The sequence below is a fragment of the Gallinula chloropus genome, assembly GCF_964237585.1.
Source record: "Gallinula chloropus genome assembly, chromosome: 2".
In the NCBI taxonomy this organism is placed as follows: Eukaryota; Metazoa; Chordata; class Aves; order Gruiformes; family Rallidae; genus Gallinula; species Gallinula chloropus.
Genome location: NC_140086.1, coordinates 115,899,870 through 115,922,617, shown reverse-complemented (window position 1 = coordinate 115,922,617; position 22,748 = coordinate 115,899,870). Strand labels below are relative to the sequence as shown.

At 34.2% G+C, this 22,748-nt stretch overlaps 1 protein-coding gene across 1 annotated transcript in view; it reads right to left on the bottom strand.

The window, feature by feature from the left end:
* Window positions 1-22,748, bottom strand: part of ULK4 (unc-51 like kinase 4) — a gene marked incomplete at its 3' end in the record, with an annotated part of 240,969 nt that overhangs the window by 211,779 nt on the left and 6,442 nt on the right. The window contains exons 4-16 of the mRNA XM_084260654.1: window positions 22,072-22,234; window positions 20,596-20,697; window positions 19,693-19,776; window positions 19,234-19,309; window positions 18,521-18,634; window positions 16,655-16,779; window positions 16,458-16,530; window positions 13,954-14,053; window positions 13,363-13,467; window positions 11,316-11,376; window positions 8,688-8,869; window positions 7,284-7,330; window positions 6,464-6,542 (exon numbers count right to left, since the gene is read on the bottom strand). Of these exons, the coding sequence (XP_084116780.1) occupies window positions 6,464-6,542; window positions 7,284-7,330; window positions 8,688-8,869; window positions 11,316-11,376; window positions 13,363-13,467; window positions 13,954-14,053; window positions 16,458-16,530; window positions 16,655-16,779; window positions 18,521-18,634; window positions 19,234-19,309; window positions 19,693-19,776; window positions 20,596-20,697; window positions 22,072-22,234 (1,311 nt within the window). The remainder of the gene's footprint in view (window positions 1-6,463; window positions 6,543-7,283; window positions 7,331-8,687; window positions 8,870-11,315; window positions 11,377-13,362; window positions 13,468-13,953; window positions 14,054-16,457; window positions 16,531-16,654; window positions 16,780-18,520; window positions 18,635-19,233; window positions 19,310-19,692; window positions 19,777-20,595; window positions 20,698-22,071; window positions 22,235-22,748) is intronic.

Below are 22,748 nucleotides of genomic sequence, written 5' to 3'. Positions count from 1 at the left end.
GAACACATTTTTCTCAATTAAAATCTTTTTTTTCTTAAAAATAAAGGTATTTTAATACACTAAAACTTTAGAAGTAGGGTGTAAATCTAAGACCAGTCAGATTTTGAATATGGTTGATTATACTGATAGGCATGTAAATTTACTTTTCAAAGAAAGAGCTCTCACTTCTCCATCTAGTTCTAGTAATCCAATTAAATGCAAGAGAAGTGAATGAATGAATAGGAATGTGTCCACAGGGATTTATTGCCCTTAGAATTTTTTAAGCATTGACCATACCAGCAATATTTACAAGAATATATTCTTCTTCTATGAAAGCAGAGTAAGAAAAATGTGAAGATGCGCACACGGTCCTGTAGTCTGTGCCACTATCTTATTTGTTACACATCGATACTCATGTTGAGTTTGATACCATAATTTTGGTCATTTTAAGCCAGTATAACTAATGCCATCATTGATAAAAATAGCCTCAACCTTGCTCTTTCTCCTCCTTTAGACTAGCCCAAGCCTTTGCATGTCAAGCTGAATGACAGAAAAGATGCAAGTTAAAATGAGCCTGATGTAAAATTCACAGCTCCTTCTAATCATAATGATGATTATGAATTTGGACTCTTTTGAGACACCTACTCCTGCCATACAAATTCCCCCCCATCTCATCTAAGCAAAGAAATGCAAAACCCAAATATCCCAAAGCTCAACGTGTACAATACTCAGGTCTAACAGGAGCAGCCCAAAATACATGCTCTTGCTCTAAAGCTAAGTACATGCAGTAAAATAATACTTCTCTCCATCGCATAACAGTGTGTGACTTTTGGATATACACTTGGGATGCAAAAAGACTGGCACATCAGAGGTTCACACCTGTCTCTCAAAACTCAAGCAAGTACCACATCTTGCCACCAACTGACTGTCCACACATACGTGTTCTCTCTGTCTCTGCCAGAAAGTTCCCAGAAGTAGGGCTGGGAAATTAAATATCAAGACATTTGATGGGAAGCTGTTTTCTCTCTTAACTCAGTATCTGGAAGCCCACTGATTTCCTAAATTCTTTAAGTGGCTGTGAACTTAGGGTCCGACTTTATGTTACCCTTCATTCTCCCTTGAGTTTCTCCGAAGCTTACAATAGTGCAGGTCACTATCACATTTGTCACAGAAACAGCTGAATGGAATATCGACTTGGTATTTCACAACACCAATTTAAAAGGAATATAAATTATGCTTAGAATTCTGAATTAAATCCTGAAAACATGGGCAGAAGTGTGCTAGATAGTTTTTTACCTTCCAAAGACACAGATATTTATCTACTGAAGAAAAGGGTCCTTTAGGCATAGCTCTTTATTATCCCAAAAAAACCAGACTGTTGGGAAAAAAAAAAATCACAATAGTTTTTACTATCATAAGAGCTAACTACATTGAAGACTCTTGCAACAGACATACCGGCAGCACCACTGATGTCATTTTAGTAGAAAATTAATCATCATTCTCTGATTCTGCACTATTTCATCTCTCAAGGAAAATAGAGCACATTTAATTGACTATGAAAAGAGCGTCAATTAAATGTCCTTTGAAATGGTACAGTTTTTGCTTTGGTTGGGCCCCTAATCTACGAAGACGGCAAAAAGTGATTTAATCCTGCAATCAGCAATGTACATTTTCAGTTCCATACCTGAGAATTTCCTTGTTTTCTACTATCACTGTGGGTTGAACTTCAAACACAAAGCAAGCCAAATTCACTTGATTGATAAAATTAATTTTTCTGAAGAGGGGGAAAGGACTTTTCCTACAATTATGATAAAAGGTCTTAATACTTTCTCCAAGAATCCAGGTGTAAGTACTCATGCACAAACTCTGCTACAGCTTCCATCCATTGCCTACAGACGTTACTGTATTGTTTTTTAATTGTTGTGGGGTTTGCTTGTGGTTTGGGTTTGGGGTTTTTTTCACATAAGAGGTATCAAGGCAAAACAAGGAAAGTGCCCTTGAAGGAAACAAACAAGGATACACTAAAAGAATGTTAAAAATAAACAGGTTGGGAATAAGTGACCAGACTGAACTATTTTTATTTGAATCTCCTTTTAATATAAGGAGACATGGATAGACCTGGAAATGGGAGTGATCAGAGAAGTAAGCTAGGAACATGAGTTAAAATTAGCATTCTGTATGAATCTGAGAGTCAACAAACTATAGACATAGACCAAAGTAGATACCAGCTAGAGTCAAAATATGAGTTTACAGGACATAAAACTGCACGTTTAATGATGCAGCTGTTTTGTAACCATAGAAAACAATCACCATATCTTACTTCAAAAAATCAGAAATAAAAAGGCTCATATTATATGGATCTTTGATTTAGGTGAACATAGAAATCAGGATATTCCACTGCTTTGACAAAGGAATTATGTTCTAAACTCAGTATTATGGAGCAATTCTAATAGGATGTCACTCTTCACTGGATACTTAGTCTGTTAATCTGACCATGGAATTCCGTAAACCAAAGGCTTTGCAAAGAAACCTGCAGTGTGAAGGCTGCAGCAGGTTCTCTGAGCCCTATAAACACTCAGTAGAACAGTGGACCCAGATCTATAAAAAAAAGGCACAGCTTCCTAGGTCATTACATGAGACTGATATTCCCAATTAGCAAATTCAGATGATGTGAGGAAAACGACAAGACTTTTGACTCCAAAGGGACAGGCAGAGAAAGACTCAACAGATGGAGGAGGCTGATCTCCTACCAGAGGAAGAAGGATGCTGCTTTCCAGCATGGAACCACTCTGTGAAGTTGCTCTATCACCTCTTACTAAAATAAAAGACTCAGCCTTAAATTTCATATCAGAGTGGTTGTGTCCTAGATGGCAGGAGGCCAAATCTATTCACAGAGGAGAAGCAGAAATAGCTTCTTTTAATAAATAAGACAACTTAGATTTACACACTTGGGAAGAATTTTTCTTTCTGTAAGATGTAGAATAAGTAGACTGTTCTTTCCAAGAATCCTGGAAAGAATCTTTTTTTCATAGAATCTTATTCCTTAATAAACACTTTCAAAACACAAGTACAAAGATAAAACTTTAATATCTGGGTGTTTTCTTAAGATAACTAGGAGCAAATAGGAGAAAACAATTCTTCAGACTTTTAAAGGGCAATTCCATGGAAAAAGAAAAAAAATACCATATTACTGAGTCAGAAAAAACCCTGACCTATCAACAACTTCCATTGCAACTGCCAGACAGAAGAAATTGCGTGTAAAATGTCTTCATCTTCAATATAAGAATGTGATTTGAATATAAATACACAAGAGATCAATGTCCCTACTGTATCCTTAGATCCATCTCATTTTCTCTAATCAATGCAGTATTCTTAAAAAAAAATACTAGCTGGAAATAGATCAACTGCAAGTGAATTCAGCTATAAATATTCATATATTATGATTTTTTTCTAATATGACCTATATTTTAGAATACATCAGCAGAATAAAGACAGTACACAGTTCCACAGTTACATCTTTGTCTAGAATATGAAATAGTAGTTTACTTGCAATTTATTTTTGCGTTTTAGTGGCCTCTGGTGGTTGCATTTGAAACAATTTGCTGAATGCAAATTTTAAAAACAAATATAAAATTAAAATGGAAAAAATAGTTCTTCAAAAACAAAAAAATAAAGGGTTTTAGCATACAGTACATGAAAGCTTACATTAGTCAATAAAATGAGAGCGGAGCTTCTTTTCTTTCCTGAAGTTTTTCTACTTCTTCAGGATTTAATGTTACTCCTATCTAATATACCATTTAAACACCACCACAACAAAAGTTAATGGCACCGATTCAACCTCAGACATAGAGGAACTATTCTTAAATAAATATATGACTGAGTAGGAAGTAGAAACTAAGAGAATTTTAATACGTAAGGGCCAGTAGTGGTGTCCGACAAGAGTCTCTACTAGGATCTGTGGTACCTTGAAAGTACAAAAGATATCACAAATACCTGGATGAGTATATACTAAGGCAAGAAAGAACTGCAAAGGTGCTGTTATTAAGCAATAAAAATTTGAAAGAAAACTCAGTGTACGTAGCACGGTACACACAGGACACAAAAATAACTCCAGAATTGCATCTTCATGAGTTCTGAACTGATTTTTTCCACTTGGGAACAAGATTTTGGGGCTATAGGAGATAACTCTATAGAGAGATCATCTCTATCCAACAGGGGTCATAAGAGCAAATAATATTAGAAATTACTAGGAATGGAAAAGGAAACAATCCAGAACCAACTACTAATACATAGGGAGCTTATATCTGTAGTCTGCAAAACCTAGATCACAGAAAGGAATTTTAGATTATGTTGCTATCTTACTATTAGAATTCTTTTTGGTTTTTTCCTTCATTGTAATTTTCTGTAAGCATTCTAAAATATTTTTAAAATTCAGAGATATTACTTCGGGAGAAAAACACTGGAATTAATGTCATTACAGCAGGCATTGTAAATCCTTATTGAACAGTATTATAATTCAGAGTTGTTAATTTTTAAAAGAAATCTTTTTTTTAACAATGAATGCATATAAAAAAATTTTAATTCATATAAGAATGGCACCAGAAAGTGATAATGAAGTTTTTTTTTCTAGTCCTTCAGTTTAAATGTCCCTGGACAGAGTCTTGTTTTTTGAAGTATTTCTAAAAATGCTAAATTCTATTTGTGAATCATATTAACGTTCATATAAAAAAATCCCAAACAAAATGATAAAATTTTGAACAAAAATATATAGCTCAATGTAAAAATACTTCAATCTCTTGCTTTTGCATACAGAAAGCAGATTAGGATATGCTCATGTTCTACAATGGAAACTGGAAATCTGTGAAAATGATCACTGCATGTATTAGTGCTAAACAGCTGTTGTGGTTTTGCATGGCAGGGTTCTGGTGGAGGGGGTGCTGCAGGGGTGGCTTCTGCAAGAAGCAGCCAGAAGCTTCCCCTGGGCCTGACAGAGCAAACACCAGCTGGGCTCAAGGCTGAAGCCACCGCTCACAAAGGCCGAGCCCATCAGCAATGGTCACAGCGCCTCTGGAAACCACATTTAGGAGAAAAAAACTGCAAGCAGACACTTTTTGCCACCAGAGAAGGGAGTGAGATGATGTAAGAAACCGTGCAGACACCAAGGTCAGTGAAGAAGTGGGGAAAAGAGGCTCTCCAGGTGCTAGAGAGAAAGATATCCCTGCATCCCATGGAAGATGATGGGGAGCAGAGATTCCCACCTGCAGCCCGTGGAGAGGCCCCATGCTGGAGAAGTTCATGGAGGACTGTCTCCCGTGGGTGGGACCCCATGATGCTGCAGGGGAAGGGTGTGAGAAATGCCCCCCACCTCTGGCTAATAAAGAAAACAACAGTTGAGGAACTGACTGAAACCCACATTCCCCATTCCCTGCCCCTCCCTGTGCCACAATAGGATGAAGAAGGATGCAAAATCATCACTAAAGTTAAGTCTGCTAAGAAAGGAGAGGTGGTGGGAGGTGCTTTAAGATCTGGCCACACTTCTCATTGCCCGACTCTGGTGTCACTGGGTGTGCAGGGCAGTGTCATAAATTAGAGAGTTTTCTGTCCTTTATTCTGTGCTGAGTCTGTTTTGCCCATGAATGGCGGAATGATCTCTCCCTGGTCTTATCTTGACTCCTGAGCCTCAGCCTGTCCAGCTGAAAAGGGGAGAGACAGAACGGCTTTGGTGGGCATCTGGCCTCCAGCCCAGGTCAAACCATCACAATTTATTAGGCATTTTTTGGCAGTGGTTTTTCACATTCAAACACCTATTACTTTCAAATCCTGACTCCAACTCCTGAAGTAGAAATAATGTCACATTCACACTTTGGACAGCTATTAAATAGCAGATTGTCAAATTTATGCAATTTGTGTACCTGTCACATGGAAAAAAGGACAATAAGATCACTCTGTCTCCTCAGTCTGCTGTTTAAATCTACTACAAAGCATGCAAAATTTTAAAAAAAAAGGATTTAAAATACTTTTCTTCTGTAAATAAGATTACTTGCCCTTCATTACATACATTCTTCAAGAACTGTGAGGAATCTCAAATTAGTCTGATCTCTATTAATTTTTGGAAAAAAAAGGATTTCTGAGAATCAATTACATTATTCTTATACTAAGTATGATATTACACCAGCATAACCAAATGTCAATACTTTCTTCTTGTTACAAGAAGCTATGTACAAGAGCTATGAGAGTGACTACTTCAAGAGAGAAAAGGCCTCGAGTTTTATCATAGGTGGGTGGTCCTACCACAGGTTAGTAAAGATCAGAACCACAACTCCAAAAATTTACTCAAATGTTTATGTATTTCATTAATTGATTATAGCCCCATTTACACATATAAAGAAACCAAATCAAAACAAAAAGCTCTGAAAGTTTCTGACATAAGTACTAAAACTCCCGTCCCTGTCCTCCCTCCCCTCCCAAAATAATGGAAAGTTACCTCAGAAACAGGTACATTTTCTCCAAGTTTATGAGTGTGTAATGCCAGCAAACCAATCACTCGAGCCGCTTTGGCACGTCTGCATATCAAAGAAATCTTTTGTATTTACAGAAAAACTATTTCAGAAAATTTCATAACATTTCTGTCTTCTTTATATTTTACACAGATTACTAAGGGCAGGAAATATTTGAAGTACTATTTACAGCAAGAAATTCACACATAAAGTCATTTCTTTTCTTTGGCACTGAAAAATCTAGATTATTTAATTTGTTATAGTCTTACTAATTAGTCATGCTCATATTTAGTTTTCTTACAACACAGAAAGCCCCTATAAATCAGTTTAAACATTTTGGTATAGCTGACAAAACAGAAATTAAATCTATATCAGTAAATTAGTTTAAAATGTTCTGTTGAAGAAAAAATTTGAATAATAAAATAAACATTTATGAAACAAACAGCAGAGGGCACTATCCCATTGAAATATTTCTGGCAGTCATTTAAAGAAAAAGCTACCACTGTTGTAATTTTACTACTATATGGCATGGGTTGGTTTATTCAGTGAATTTAAGAAACACTATTTTGATACAATAAATTATGTGACTTCTAGATAAAATTTTCTATAACCTTTGGTCCTGTGAAATAGCAATATATGAATTCAGTTCTGAAAATATTGTTATATACACTATGATATTGCCAGTCAAGTACCACAACAGTCTGACAGGCTAAAATAATCCTTAGACACTATTTTAAAGAATATCTTTAATAAATTTAAGTGGTAACTCCATATTTGAAAAAATAATTTTAAATAATTGTTACTTACATATCCCAGTTGGTGGCTGCACGCAGCTGTTGTATCAATATAGGAAACTAAAATAAGATACATAAAAATTAGTTTTTCAGCAATCTGACATGTCCCAATGATAAAGAAAAAATCAAAATATCAGTGATTTTTTTAAAAATGTACTAAAATACATACTATAATGCTTACAAAAAGTATTGTCATACACAAATACATATAGTCTAAATATTAATTTTTAAAACTCAAACACTAAGAGTAGCAATACAATTTCTTTCTAAATTCTTGCCTTAAACAAAACAACTAAACATATATTAATGTGTTAAAATAAAAAACTTTTTTCTGTTATGAATGAGACTATGCAGAGGAAAAACCTTTGATATTTTCATCTACGAAGACATCATCATAGGGTATTACCAAACATGTAATAAACATATGAAATTTATTTTGTGAGAATGGACAAAAATATCTGGCAAATACTAGAATAGCTAAGACAAAATCAGACACTTAAGAACCAAACTGCATAATTACTAACTCATTGCTAAATGATTTAATTGGCAAATTGTTCCTCGGATTGTTGTTCCCCCCCAAAAAATTCTCCAATAATAAAGGAGAACCTTGCAGCAATTCTGTTTTCACAAGAATTCTATGGCATTAGATCTACTATTACTTCCAACTTGAATGCTCTTCATTGAACTTTTCTGGTGGTGCAGTTTTGCCCTCAATATCTCTATATCTGAGAATGACAGGTCAGAATATGATTTAGCTGCAGTTGCATAAATGTAGAAGAGCAAAGTAGTTTTCTTTTTATTAAAATGAAAAAGTGCACAACTCATGATCGCCTCTGTAATGCTTTTACATAGGAAAAATAGTTCTATTCCTCTACTGCACTTGCAATACTCTGAGAAGTATGTTAAAGAACTACAAAGGCTTCTAGTAAAATAGTCTGGTAGAAAATGGTTCTTGAAAGGTGGAACCACTTTTTAGGTAGACACTAAGTACTCTTCATAGAGCAGTACTTTCTTGCTATTCTTTACAGATGTATGGCCAAATAAAACTGATCTAACAATTCAAACATGAACTTTTTTCAGTCTTCTCTGTCACTTAATGATTTACAAAGACAAACATTTCATCATATGTCATTTCACGCTCTCCATCAAAGTTAGTTTTTATCCTTGTATTTTTACTCATACAACAAATCCATATGTAAAAAGTAACTGAAATCCAAAAGAAACAATTCGTTTCCCTCAGCTATTAAAAAAACTCTCATGGAATTTTGTCGCTGTTTTCATTATTTTGTACTTAATTTGCCATACTATTTTTCTCAGTACAGCACCAATTTCTTGAAAAATAACTACAAGCAGCTGATTTTTGCTACAACACCAAGTAGGTAAACCACGTCTATTCCTTCAAAGCTTTATTATTTACCAGCTGAGAGCTAATTAGTCGGCTTGCAACTTCCTTGTGAACAGCCACAGTACACAGGTAATAGAGTAAATTCAGTTTAGAACGTGCTGCTCCTGTATTCTTCTCAGTGGAATCAAGAAGAGAACACACTCGTTGCAAGAAGTCGTTCCAGTCTGTGTCTTCCATAGATGACAACTTCTCAGCTAACCATAAGAAGCAAGCAGTTAGTTAAAGTTAATGGATCTTTGATGTTGCTTTAACACACAGGAAAGTAACATAAATATGAATAAATTCCAAAGTTTGAATCTAATTATAATATTAGTACTTAAAATATCAAACAAACATGTTATAATTCATGTCTGGAGATTATATAAATCAAACCAGAATAGAAACAAAGCATAAAAATGTATCAGTAAAGGCCTAAAAACATTTTTGAAAGTCCTTGGATTTTCTCATTTAATCAAACATTTATTGGCATTATATTTAGGAAAAGTAGTAGTTGTTGCCTTTAATAATTACTAATTCTTGATAAGAATGTGCAGTTTTATTGGAGTAAATTGGAAATGAAATAATCAAAAGCAAAATCTCCTCAGAACCAATAAACTGAAAACGTGTACAGTTACTCATACTCATCTAGTTAAGCCCTAGTAATATCAGAACATAGATGACTTCAGGGATAACAAAAAGAAGTTAATAGGACAATTAACATAAATCCTGTGTTTCAATTCCCTGACCATTGTTACATGAATAGAGAATTTTCAAAGACATCCTTAACAGTCTCAAGGGATAACTCATTTTATCAGCCATACATGCCCTCAGTTTTGGTTAGCTATTTATTAATAAACTTATCTGCCATCTTGATACACTCCAGTACAAAATAAAGGAGGTGACTCTGCCCCTCTAGTCCTCTTGAAGTACTGGGTCCAGTTCTGGGGTCCCCAACGTAAGAAGCACATGGGACAGGTGGAACGGGTCCAGAGGAAGGCCACGAAGACGATTAGAGGGCTGGAGCACCTTTCAGACAGGCTGGGAGAGTTGGGGCTGTTCAGCCTGGAGAAGGCTCCAGGGAAATCTTACAGTGGCCTTCCAGTACCTCAAGAGGGCCTACAGGAGAGCTGGGGAGGGACTTTTTAGAAGGGCATGTAGTGATAGCACAAGGGGGAATGGTTTTAAATCGGAAGGGGGTAGATTTAGATTAGATATTAGGAAAAAATTATTCACTATGAGGGTAGTGAGGCACTGGAACAGGTTGCCCAGGGAAGTGGTGGATGGTGGTGGTAGCCAGGCTGGATGGGGCCTTGAGCAGCTTGGTCTAGTAAGAAGTGTCCCTGCCTATGGCAGGTGGTTTGGAACTTGATGATCTTTAAGGTCCCTTCCATCCCTAACTATTCCATGATTCTATGATTCAAGAGCATGTCTTCTGTCTTTTACTCCGATTTTACACCTAAGTAACAACACCTACTAATGAAGGCAATTATCATTTTCATTATTGAAGGTGAAAAAAGGGTTTGTTTTTTGGGTATTTATCTTATTTTTTTTCCTCACTGTCTTTAAAAATTATTGACAAGCAGCATCAATTCAGTATCTTCAAAAACAATCAGAAAGTTGTCCAGAAAAAAACCTACAACCCTGAAAGTGTTAAGACAACAAATACTGTCCCATACTAAATCAATACAGGCAACACTAGTTAAACATATAGGAATATCATTCTTGATAATTTAGCTATTTAAATGCAATGTGAAATAAAATATCACCCCCTTAGGTAGTTGAATCTGATCATTTTTGCCTAGGATCTAGTTACATAAAAATGTTTTCTGTTACTACAATTTTGATTAGAGACTGATGATGTTGTGTTCCTTTCCAACTATAAAATTTCTTCAACAAAATAATTCCTCCAAATGCGTACATTATAGAAAGAAAAAAGGAACTTTTATGTCTAGGAAGAAGTGTGATGCGAATTCTAGAAGGGCAACATATCTGTTCAACATCCCTCTTCAAGCACAGTACAGTATAATAATACATACTTAATTAAAGGAAGTTTTCCAGGGGAAGAAATGTTACACTCATGACAATGAGCAGCCTTTTGTTTTCAGAAATAACAGCAGCCTTTCTAGACATGGAAAAACAATGACAAAAAAACCAAATTCCATACACCTCATACTGTCTTTCAGAACATGATTCCTATAGCATTTCACCAATAAAGGTGGTACTGGCAAGGCTGCCTAGCATTCTGGCTATCAACACCACAGATTGTGTTTTCATTTGCTGCTTTACCTTTGTCAAATTTTAATCTATTTGGTTGACTATTTTAGTTAAAATATCTTTGCTGTTTTCAAAAAAATAATACAGAGGAAAAATATACTGGTTTCCTCCCACTAAAACAGTGTTTACTTAGTTTAAAAGCTTTTAAGAATAAGCTTGTAACTGAAGAAAGCAGAAGAAAGAGGAAGGAGATAAAACTGTTGGAACCTGAAAAGTCTGCTCAAAATTGGTCTAGCGAAGAAAACACCAAATATGAAAATTCAGTTTCAGAAGAGTTATGAGTTCTCCAACTGCAACAGCTCATGTTCTACAAAGGGTGGCTGTAGGCCTTGTGATAGTGAGTTTCACCAGGACAATAAGAACTTAACAACTTCGGCAGGTCCATACCTGAATATGTTGGTATATGTGAAGCTTTCAAGTCAAATCTAACTGGCACTTGCTTAATTATCTGAAAAAAATAAACATATATTTTACAAATAGTTTTAATCCATTTCTGGAAATCTCTAAGTAGCTGAACACAAGAACACAAAGATGCAAAAAATTCTACAGGATGGCAGTAAAAACCTCTGCTCAGTACTCAAGCATTTTCCATCATTTTCTGGTATTTCAAGCAGATAGCTGAGATTTAACTTTATGTATTTAATATAAATATCTTGATCATATTTCCATTTAAGATTTTTTTTATATTTCTTAAATGGGATTACAAAATTACATTCTTTACATTTTTTTCTTGCTTGTACAAGGATACATACAAATGTATGATACATTTCTATCCTGTTTGCATTTGGGTTTCAAAAGCTACAGAAAGGAACTATACAGCTGAGAGCTCATGAAGCATTTTAGCAATTCACTACCATACAGTAAACACATATATCTACACTGGATAATTCTAGACTATTAAAATTCATGTTATCATTAACTAATCATGTGTGAGGCGTGGGGTTTTCTCCCTACAACCCATCATTTTCTGGTATGTCATAAAATTGGATGACTGCTCGGTGGACTGCTTTTGAGTAAATGCAGCATACTAAAAAAAAGAAGTAACATCTTCAGTTCCACAGATCTGCAGAACACAGAGAAATTTCACAATATAAGCTGACATTTCAGCTTTTAAAATTCTGCCAGTATCTAGTAAATCCCTTTCCAGCAGATTAAATTGCAAGCTCTTCAACTTTACTAGGTGTCAGTGTCATCCTTTAGTCCAAAGATTGCCGAGTATGCAATGACTCCAGTTACATGGCCCTGGAATTTAGTAGGCTAGTTTGTCTTAATTCTGAGTCTGGTTTAGCACGGAGAAGGAGATTAGTCTCCCTGTGCACGTTTGTATGTACATTAACCCCTAATCTCGTCTCTTATAGTAAGAAGAGTATCAGTGAATAGTTTTGTGTCAGAGCCCTGAGACAGAACAGAGAATTTACAGAGGTGACATTCAAAGGCATCATTACCTGTGAAATTCTCCACTTGTAACATCATCCCCCACCCCAAACACATTAAAAGAGTATTGCTGGATAGTTGTTTACACCTAGATGTGTAAGATTTTTTAATTTTGTCCTGTTAGGAATTCCATTAAAACAAATAAACAAACCCACTTTTATACTAAAGCAACACAGCAACTAAAGGCCATAAGGCTTTCCTAATGAGCTAGATGCTCACTTCCAATGGAAGTTGTGTTCCTTGTATCTGCCACTTACTGAGTAAAGCTGCTCAAGTGACTTCATTTCTTTTTTTGCACAGAAAGAGAAGGAAGACTAAAGGGGATCTTTCCTATCATTCTTTCTACCAATACCACATGTGTTAAGACATGCACATTACACTGTCATTGCAGTGCAGAGCCCTGGTTCTTTTCTTGTTTTCCATTTGCTGTCAGGCAAGTGTCAGTCTCTGCTCAGGAGACCAATCACAACTGTTATCACATGAGAAAACATGACAGAAATTGGATGGACATTTCTTGTAACTTCAGGTCTTCTTTTCCAGGAAAAAAAAGTTCCTATTTATTAGAAACATTATCACATCTAAAGTTTACTTATTGTGTAAAAGTATAACTCCTAATCTAGAAGGCTTCTTAGATGGCCTTGAGTGTACCGAAACACAATTGGCTTTGTGTTCATATAAGTAATAGATATCAAAGCAAGTTATCAGAAAACAAAACTACAATAGCACCAAACACAGCATTTAATAGCTTCTATTTCTTGTAAAACATTATTAATAATTATATTCAATCCCAAAATAACTCTGTTCTCAAAATTAGCAACACAATAGGATTATAAAAGACTGCCAAAAAAATCACACGAGAGCTTGCCAGATGACTGGGTGGAACTGCTTTCAAATGAGAGCCATAAAATACAGGAAAGGAGTTGCACCCTGATTAAAGATTTATCTGCAAAAAAAAGCCTCATACACAAGTTCCTGAATCTTATGTTGTATTTTGCTATACCTTTGGATTGTCAATGATTGGTGTTATGGTAAGATCAGATTCAGTGTAAATGAGCTCTTTCAATGCTGACTCCATATCCTGCTGACTTGAGCACATATTTTTAGCCTGGAACAAGAACAAAGTTTTTTTAAAATGGTTTGTACAAAAAAAATCAAGTTTATGTTTATTCCCAAAATATTTCATTTCAACATTATAGCACACAGTTTGGCCACAAACATGCTCTAAATTGCTTCGTATTTGTGTTATAGCAGATAGGGACAACTAAAAATTCGGATAAAGAAACATGTTGGAAGAAAAAGTATGAAGTCAAAATTTCAACCTAAGTTTAAAAAAAACTGACTAAGAAGAAAGAACATAGAAGAAAGCATTATCCCTTTTATACACTGAAGGAAAAACCCTAATTCTCTTGCTTAACTCTTACATGTGAAGTTCTGCAATTTTTTATTTTTTTTTAATAATTTGCACACTGTAGGAACTGCTCTGCTGTTGTAATTATGGAAGGATGAAGAAGAAAGTTGACTGCCACAAACTCCAGGCTAAAATTCTAACCATAAAAAGACTACCATTACTTAATATTATTTTTCTGCTCACCTTTTTCAAGCACGAATCTCTTTGTGGAGAATTTTGGATTCGGGCAGCAGTAGCGTCACTTACATCTACTGCAGTGCTAGTTCTGGGAGTCGGACGAGAACTTAAACAAGAAAACAAAAAATAACAAAAAAGCAAAGAATACAGATTTAAGTTTCACCACAATCTACTTTTATTTTGTCCTTGTGAAACTTTCATACCATCCAGTAAGCTTTCAAAGTTGACAAACACAAATGATGCTATGCCTGCTCGATCAACTAAACATGGACTTCCTGTTTTTAAACATGTCCTAACAAGGTCAGGATTTGTTTGCTGGTTACAAGTGGCAAGGGCTGTGTGTTTTGGGTTTTGTTGTTGGGGGGGTTGCTTATTTGTTTTGTTGTTAAATGAATGCAATTCGATTTTCTCATCCAGAGTCAGTTCTCCAAACTGGATGGTAAAGTATTATTATTTTAATTCCTAGTAACAAACAGCATATGAAGAGAATTTACTTGATAAAAAATTGCAATTTATTTCATGTTATTCTCTTCTGACTGCCAACTCTTAACTAAGGGGAATTAAAGGTTGCCCAACTCCTGTATAAATGAACTAATTTTATTTTCATTTTTTCTTAAAAGAACCCCAAAACCCACCAAAACCAAACCAACCACCAAAATCCTCATTCACTAATTAGAAAATGAAGAGACCAGAACACACTGAAACTTTGTGATTTTCATAAAGCTGCTGGTGAATTTTTGTAGTATATATTAACTTAAATAGAAGTGTGTAAAATGAACTTTGTAATTATTAAAATTAGCAGACCAGAAAATTAATTTAATTGATAATGTTAAATGAACCTATTTTCTTGATTAGGAGAAAATAATACATACATTTAGCTGAAAATCAGCTTTATTGAAGAAAGCAACTAAATTAAAAAACAAAGCACCAAACAAAATTAAAGATACTCCTGAAAACCACTGATCAAATGATTAACATAGTCATTCTCATTCTTCATCTTATTTTGTTAAAAAGGCATCTTTTATCTATTTTCAACAGAAAGAGAAATAAAAAGTACAACAAAGAGGTGCCAAAATATTCTCTATTACCTAGATAAAATGTCCAGATGCCTATGGTAAAAAACACATCAAGATCTGCTTAGAAGTTTATGCAGCTCTTTATTAAACTGAAAAAAAGTATGATTTCTAGCTATGAGGATGATCAAGTTCTTCTGGGTTCCCACATGTAGATTTATTAAATAGATTTTTTTCCAAACCTAATTTGCTTTCACATGTGTTTGAGACAGAAAATCTTTCCTATTTTTTCAGTTCTCAGATGGTTTCTCAGTTTAAAACAAGACAAGTGACCTCTGAATTGAGCTAGTTCAAACGAATAAATTCTAATCCCTTTGCACATATAGAAGAAACTACTGCTGTCAAAAGCAGATTAACCACTTCAGCAGCTAAGTAAATTCTGGTGTCAATGCCAGGTGAGCATCTTCCTTTAATCTCAATGTTTTAAAACTTCAGTTTTAGCACATGTGGCTTTAAGAAATCAAATCCTTCAAGCAAAGATAATTTCAGAGAAGAATAACTTTTAAAAATCATATGTATTTCAAATTTGATTTTAAAATAAATGTACTTTTGTAAATAAAATATGCTGGGTTTAAAAATGCTTTTTTTTCTACTCTCATTCTTGTCATAATTTGATTACATGTTGTTATACCAAGTATATGTAATGCCATTGCAGCCTTTTTTCTAAAGAAAACAGCAACAGCCTTTTTAAATTACTAATAGCATGGTTTTAGCTGTGACAATGGAAGTTGTAAATGAGATAAGAAGGAAAACTTTATTAAAATCAACTGAAAAAACTGGAAAAGTAGAGACACTATCATGCACAATAGCCCTAATTCAGGTTATGTAAGAAGCTTGGAAGAATATTTCATTCTAAACTGGAATACTTCTGCTTGATGAGGACAGGAACAAAATCTATTTAACTAGATAATCTTCTTGGCTTGAAAGCTAGTACAAAGTTTCAGAATCCAGTCTCGACTAAAACAAATCACTGTTAAACCAATCACTTTTTTTATTTAATACCTAGTAGATTGTTACCAATAGCTGGTGATGAAAAGCTGCAGGCAGAATTTATTAGTGGATCATATGCTGAGTGCTTATTCTTGTGTATTTAAAGTAAGTATGTTCAAAACATTCTCATATATATGAAGTAAGAAGAAAGCTCTACAATTCTTCTGTTTAGACAGAGAGCTAAGAAATTAAAAGCCTACTTCCAAAAAACTGTGTAATGAGGCCATAAAAACATTGCTTTGATAATACACACTGCTTTAGCAGCTCTTCAAAGGTGTCTTAATAGTAAGTATACTGGTGATAGAAAATTTAAAAGGAGACAACCAACAAAATGTTACAAAAAGAACAATAAAGTATCTGAAGAGACAGAAGAGATTAAAAAAAAATCAACCAACAAAACCATAAAGGATTTCAGAGGTTTTCTAATCATCCTGTAGGCTTTCATACCTGAGAAGAAATATTGATTCATTTGATTCACCATCAATTGCACTTTTTGGGCGCAATTCAGTCTGAGTTTCTACTGAAAAGACAAAACAAAATTGCATTCAGAAATTAAAATTAAATAAAGCATAGTGAATAAGACTGGTAAGACTGACAAAAGTCAGACACAAAATAATTCAAAATCATGTAACGAATAATATTACCTATTTTGAAAGAATCACCTGTCAGTGTATTATTTGCTCTTGATGATGACACATTATGTAGATCTCTATGAGTAACCACTGGCTCTCTGGCAATCCAAGACAGAGATGATTCTGTGTCTTCACTGCTGCTTAATGAAAGATCAGATTTGTTGCAATTATTAGCATATGATTTAGCTGTCATTCTCTAGATAAGCATACTATTGCAATATGTGCTACACATACTTTTTTATATAAGTAATGGCAATGATGAACAATAACTTTACTGCAAATGACTTGGAGAACATTAAAAATTCTCTAGCTCCCTCAGTAGAACTTGCGTGAAAGAAACTGGAAAAGTTAAATTAATACCCCATAATACCAGAGCTATAAAGAAATATTAAAAGCCTAAGAGGCCATTCAATCTTCACAGGAAAAAGTCACAAAAAATATACTTCTAATAATAAAGCCTGTAGGCTAGATTTAGATCAATAAAAGCAACGAATTTTTTTACCTAATGATTTATATGCCACACAATTGCAAGTTTATTGATTTTTGGCTGTTCTTTGTTTGGTTTTTTTAATATACCCCTCTGCTATTCACATGGAACTGGATCATGTAACCTCCTTGAAGGATCTCCTTGATATCATATATTAATCAAACCTACATTGTGATGAAAATAAATACATGGGCCACACAGTTGGAAAAAAGTACTAAGCTTCTTTTTCATGTCAAGCCCGTGTCTTCCATTTGGCATGTGTCTCTATTAATGTAGACTTCAGTGGGTATTCCAGAGGGATTAGACAACCCTCAAAAGTAAAGTCAAATAAATCAATAATTCATAGGGGATTCATCTGATCCTCTGAGAGTTTCTCAAAGATGAGCACTGTGGTGAAGGCTAACAAGTATTGCTAAAACAAATACTTACTTTGTGGTATAAAGTTTAAATCCTGATAATTTTAGCTACCTTTGTGGTGAAAACAGTAATAAAATTAAAGAACAAAGACCCGTATCTCAAACTAAAACAAATGTTAGTAAAAATACTGCAGTACTAGTATCAGAAGTAGGTATTAAACAAGAGAGAATTTTAGAATAGAACACACAAAAAAAATAGAACACAAAAATTCTGAAAGAAAACCATTTTTACCTTAATTCCCTACATCAGAACCTAAAAGTATCTTTCAAATATTTAGAACAAAATAACAGAAACATCAACACTACATGTCCCGATTTAAAATTAAAACCAAAACCCACTAAAATAGGACAAGTTTTGAAGAAGCCTAACTTTTAATATGTAGAACCTATTAGTCACAAAAGGTTTGGGGATTTTCTGCTTATATAGCCATGTAGAGTATTACAATTTTAGAAAAAAAAACCCTATTAGATTAATGCTTTATGTCATAAGCAAAGAATATGGGTCAGCTGCATCTGCATGGATATACAGCTGAACCACAAATCTAAGAAGCTGTACTGATAGGCTTTGTGATGCTCTAAGCCTAATGCATAAAAACAAACAAAAAAAGCTCAGTAGAGATAAAAGTGACCCCTATTTGTAAGATTCCACAAAAGCTTTCAATAATAAAAAAAAATAAAATTACTGTGCTCCACTGTTATATAAACAAATAAAAGAAGTGAGAGCAGTTAGTTACAAAGTAAATTTTTAATATTCTATAGCCAAGAGGAAGGCATCTGTTGAAAGCAGTGTTCACTGGTAGGTTAATTCCTAAGCATCCTAAACTGTTCCCAGCATGGTGTAACACTCCAACAATTAGTTAATAACATGAACTTCCTTAGCAAAATTCCAAACTTAAAGAAAACCAAAACAAAAGTATGTAAATATTCATTCACTTAGATTTACTGTACAAAAAGTCTTCCTTGAACATTTGGTACCTTGAGCTTCTGCCCCGGCTGTCTGCAGAATCATCATCACAATGGTTAAGGGATCCTTTCCAGAATGGGTGCCGCAATATATCTGTCCATTTCAGCCTTTTGAAAAGCAACAAAGAAAGTGAAAAAGCAGAGACAAAGTACAGCTCCAAAGAGAGATATCAGACTAGGTTTTGAACCCAGTGACACTACAGAATACTTAATCCTTTTGTTCACTTTTATTTGACCAACAAGTATGTTTTCTTACAGGACAAAATGTTTTGCCTCTAATCAGAATGGGTAATTCAGGTAACACAGAGGTATGAGACTGAGAATGAAGGAAAATGCCTAGTCAATCTAAACATTTACGTTGTCTGAGCTACCCTATAAATTATAAACTTATGTTATTTAAAAATATAACTGTGTCAGCTATAAATCAAAGCCTCATAACATAGATCCCTCTGGAAAAGCAAAGCCATCCAATTTTAAAACAGCGCATCATTTTGTTACAAAGTTATCTGTTTAGCACTAGCTACAAAAATTAAAAGATAATCAAAAACTTAATGCTGCATATCTTCATATAAGAAAAAGCACAATTTGGTCATTTATGAGAGATGAAATTATTTTTGCATTTTTTGTGCTTTACAAATGACTATACATACAATATTATAGCAATTCTTTTTTTCCAGAGGTGAAAAATGATGCTGTAAACAATTGTCAGGGCTTACAGGTTTTACCTTTTCTGAGGATCCTTTTGAAGCAAGCCATCAAGCAAACTAATGAACTCGGCAGAAGGTTTGTGAAAAGCAGAACCTGTAAAGAGAAGCACTTGAGAACTTAAGCACTGAGCAGCAGAAACAACCATCACACAATGCAGATCAAATCATTACTGACAGTTAATGCTAAGAAAATTCTTTTGGATAGTAATTTCATCTGAAAAAATCTGAACATATGAAGAATCCTACATACGCACTCTTTGCATTTCAAAACATTCTCAGAAATGCCCAGCATCCCAATTAGTGCTCAGCCTGCAAACTAATGCTGTTCATACATCAAAAAAACCCACTCTTCAATTATCATGTGGCTATTAGAAAGAAAGTGGAGTTCAAATCTGTGTAAATTAAAATTAAATTTCCCCCAACCATGATAATTTTAAGAGGATCATTGTTGCACCCTATTATACAAAAGAATGTTACCCTCTGGTCTAGGTGGCAAGGGATCTTCATATAAAATCTTTCCAATTACTTCAGAAACGCTGTCTGAGCAGAACGGTGGTTTTCCTGCAAACAATTAGAAGTGTATTTCACAGATTAGGTAAACTTCAAAATGGTGTAATGTTATACAATCAGCTCATTTACCTAAGGAAACATTCAAAAGAAATAAACTCCCTCATCCTGAATTCTATTTATCTTTTCAATTTAATAAAAACCTTGGATTAAATTCTTCTACCATGAACAGCGAAAGAGACCACGGATAGAACATGCACCAAAGATGGCTTGATGGAGGACACCATGGTAGCCCTGTAAAAATAGGCAATGAGACAACAACAGGAGGAGGTCTAGGCAAAAACCTCATAGGCAGAAACCTCAGTAACGCTGTAACTGTGTTGCTCCAACAGAGCAGTGAATTAAGACTTCAGAGCTTTGCACCGTAATTCTCTTTTGTGATGAAATTTTCCTTCTAGCTGCAGCCAGTGCTAATGGGTACTGTCTGCAGGATACCAAATGATCTAGGTTTGTACTAGCAATACAGTTTACTCTAAAACTAATCAGGCCAAACTTGTGCATCCAGAGTTTAATACTGAGAAGATTAAAAATATTACACTATCAGAATTTCAGGACTGCTATAATTTTTAATCATAGTATTTAATGCTCAGTTTGTATCACAGTAATTAGATCATAGTCAAAAGGACAAGTTAAAAGTATTACTTCATATTATTCAAGAAAATATTATTATATCATATTATTCAAGACATCTTAGAAACCTGTCTTGAGCTTTTCTATGTCTTAAATTCACTAGAAAACTAACAAGAATTTACTCTGGGCCATAACCCATATTTCCATTATCACAGACATTAAATAGATACACAAACTTACAACCTGAGAACATTTCATAAAGTAAACATCCCAAGGACCACAGATCACTAGCTTTGGAGAAGTCTTCGCCCTTTATTGCTTCTGGAGCTGTGTATAACAGCGAGCCTACAAAATACAGTATGCATAACGCGCTTTGATCATTCATTCAGCATTTATCCTGTTCAACACTTCAAACTTTAGGATTATCTTCACTTAGTGTAAGAAAACTGACTTACCAAACATAAGTAGTTTCAAAGAAACTTCTCTCCTATACTGGATTATGTAAGATTATATATGCTATTTTGTTGTTTATGTCCCTTTTATAAACCAAGATAGTTTAAGTTTTCTCTCATTGTCAGTTAGAATCACTTTTCTACACAGTGATTAATGCAACATCCTTTAAACTTCTTTTCCCCAATACATTGTCCTGTACCAACTAAATACCAGAAGTGCATCAATTAGGAAAGCCCATTCCAGCTTGAACTCTGAAGTTCCAAAGTTTTAGTGATCTTCTCATTTTTCTAATCCTACTAGTTTTACTTAGCTGCTGGTATGTGAAATGCAGGAAGGACCAAAGGTATTTAGTGTGCTTTTTTCTTCCTACTGTAGTTTTCATCAAACAGCAATTAATAGTAAAGCCTCCTCAGCAATTCCAAACCAAGAATTAATATCTGTAACTAATAAGCTACCTTGAAACATTTCAGACCTCATTCATATACTCAATTTGGGAGATTTGTTTTGTTATGGTGTTTGGGGTTTTTTTAAATCTGAATTTTTGCTTCTGCTTTGCTTTTGTATTTCTTACAAACTAAAAATATCAAGAAAATAATATAAAAAAATGAAAAGAGGCTCAGGATAGACAGTTTGTACATTACATTGTATGTCTGTATTTCATGTCAAGCTGCAAGAAGAAATTTAAAATAAGACACCTCCAGTTAGGTAATGTTTAAATTTTTTTTATACAAGTATATTACAGTCCCTAATCATCTACATATAAGCTTAGATCCCAAAATAACTTGAAGCATGAAAGGTCAGAAACTTGTAATATGTCATATACTTTATGACAGACAAACATGTTTTTCCAAGTTTTTCCAGCTTCGTTATTATTACCCTATATTGTTAAGTACAATTTCCTTTTCTTTCTACTCCCTTGCAGGTGTTGTTCCCTCTGTAAGTTATGATGTCTCTGAACAATCTTTGTTAAGAAGAGTGATCAGTTTTTTTAAGAACAAAATTTGGCTTTAATTTTACTGAAAAAATTCCCTATATGCAGGATATTTAAAACCTGCTTACAGAAAAGGTACAGATTACAGTTTCTGTTGCAAAGGCACAGGCAAGCACATTAATATTTCCAAATGATAACATAACAAAATTACTCAGTTTCTCTAGAAATGTAGTTAGCCCTGACAGAATGATGAAGAATTTTATTTCAAAATCTTCTCTTCAAACAAAGTTTTTTTTCATTCTGTCCGCAAGTTAATTTTGGCCAGTAAATTATACCTTGAAATTTGTTTTTCAGGTATCTTTGTGGAGTTCCTTCACTGACATCTCTTTCACCTTCTTCAGATCCAACTAAAGTAAAAAATTCTTCCAAGTTTTCACCATCGACTTTAGCCAAGCAAAAATTACTGAATTTCAAAGTACCAGGTCCTTCCAGCAGAATCTAGAAGAATAAATATAATCCAACATACAAGCATCAAATACTGCTGAAATTTCCAACACAAAGTATAAAACAATATGTAAATGAATTTATTTTGTTAAAATCACAATCTCAATCTATTTAAATCATAGAGATCAGCACTATAAAATAAAAACTTTTCAGTGTTTTTGGTTAAGTCAAGACCAATACTGTTCATTTTCTTATAACAAAAAAAATACACAATCTCACAAAAGGACCTTTAAGAAGTTTAACGTGCACTTTTGTTTCCTCATTATTAGCTCTAACTGAATAACAATGTTACTACAGAAAAGGAAGTTAGAGTAAAAATGTATAGTAAAATAAAGGTGTAGTAAAAAGATACATCACACTTCATTTGAGGGAAAAAAAGTTAATCTTTCCAATTTTATTTAGCATCAAATTCCAAAGATTTTGTCCAATTATGAGCAGAGTTTTGTCTCTGTAGTCACTGCTTATTCTTGTAACTAAAAGCTTGATAATGCCAAAAATGTTTTTTGGA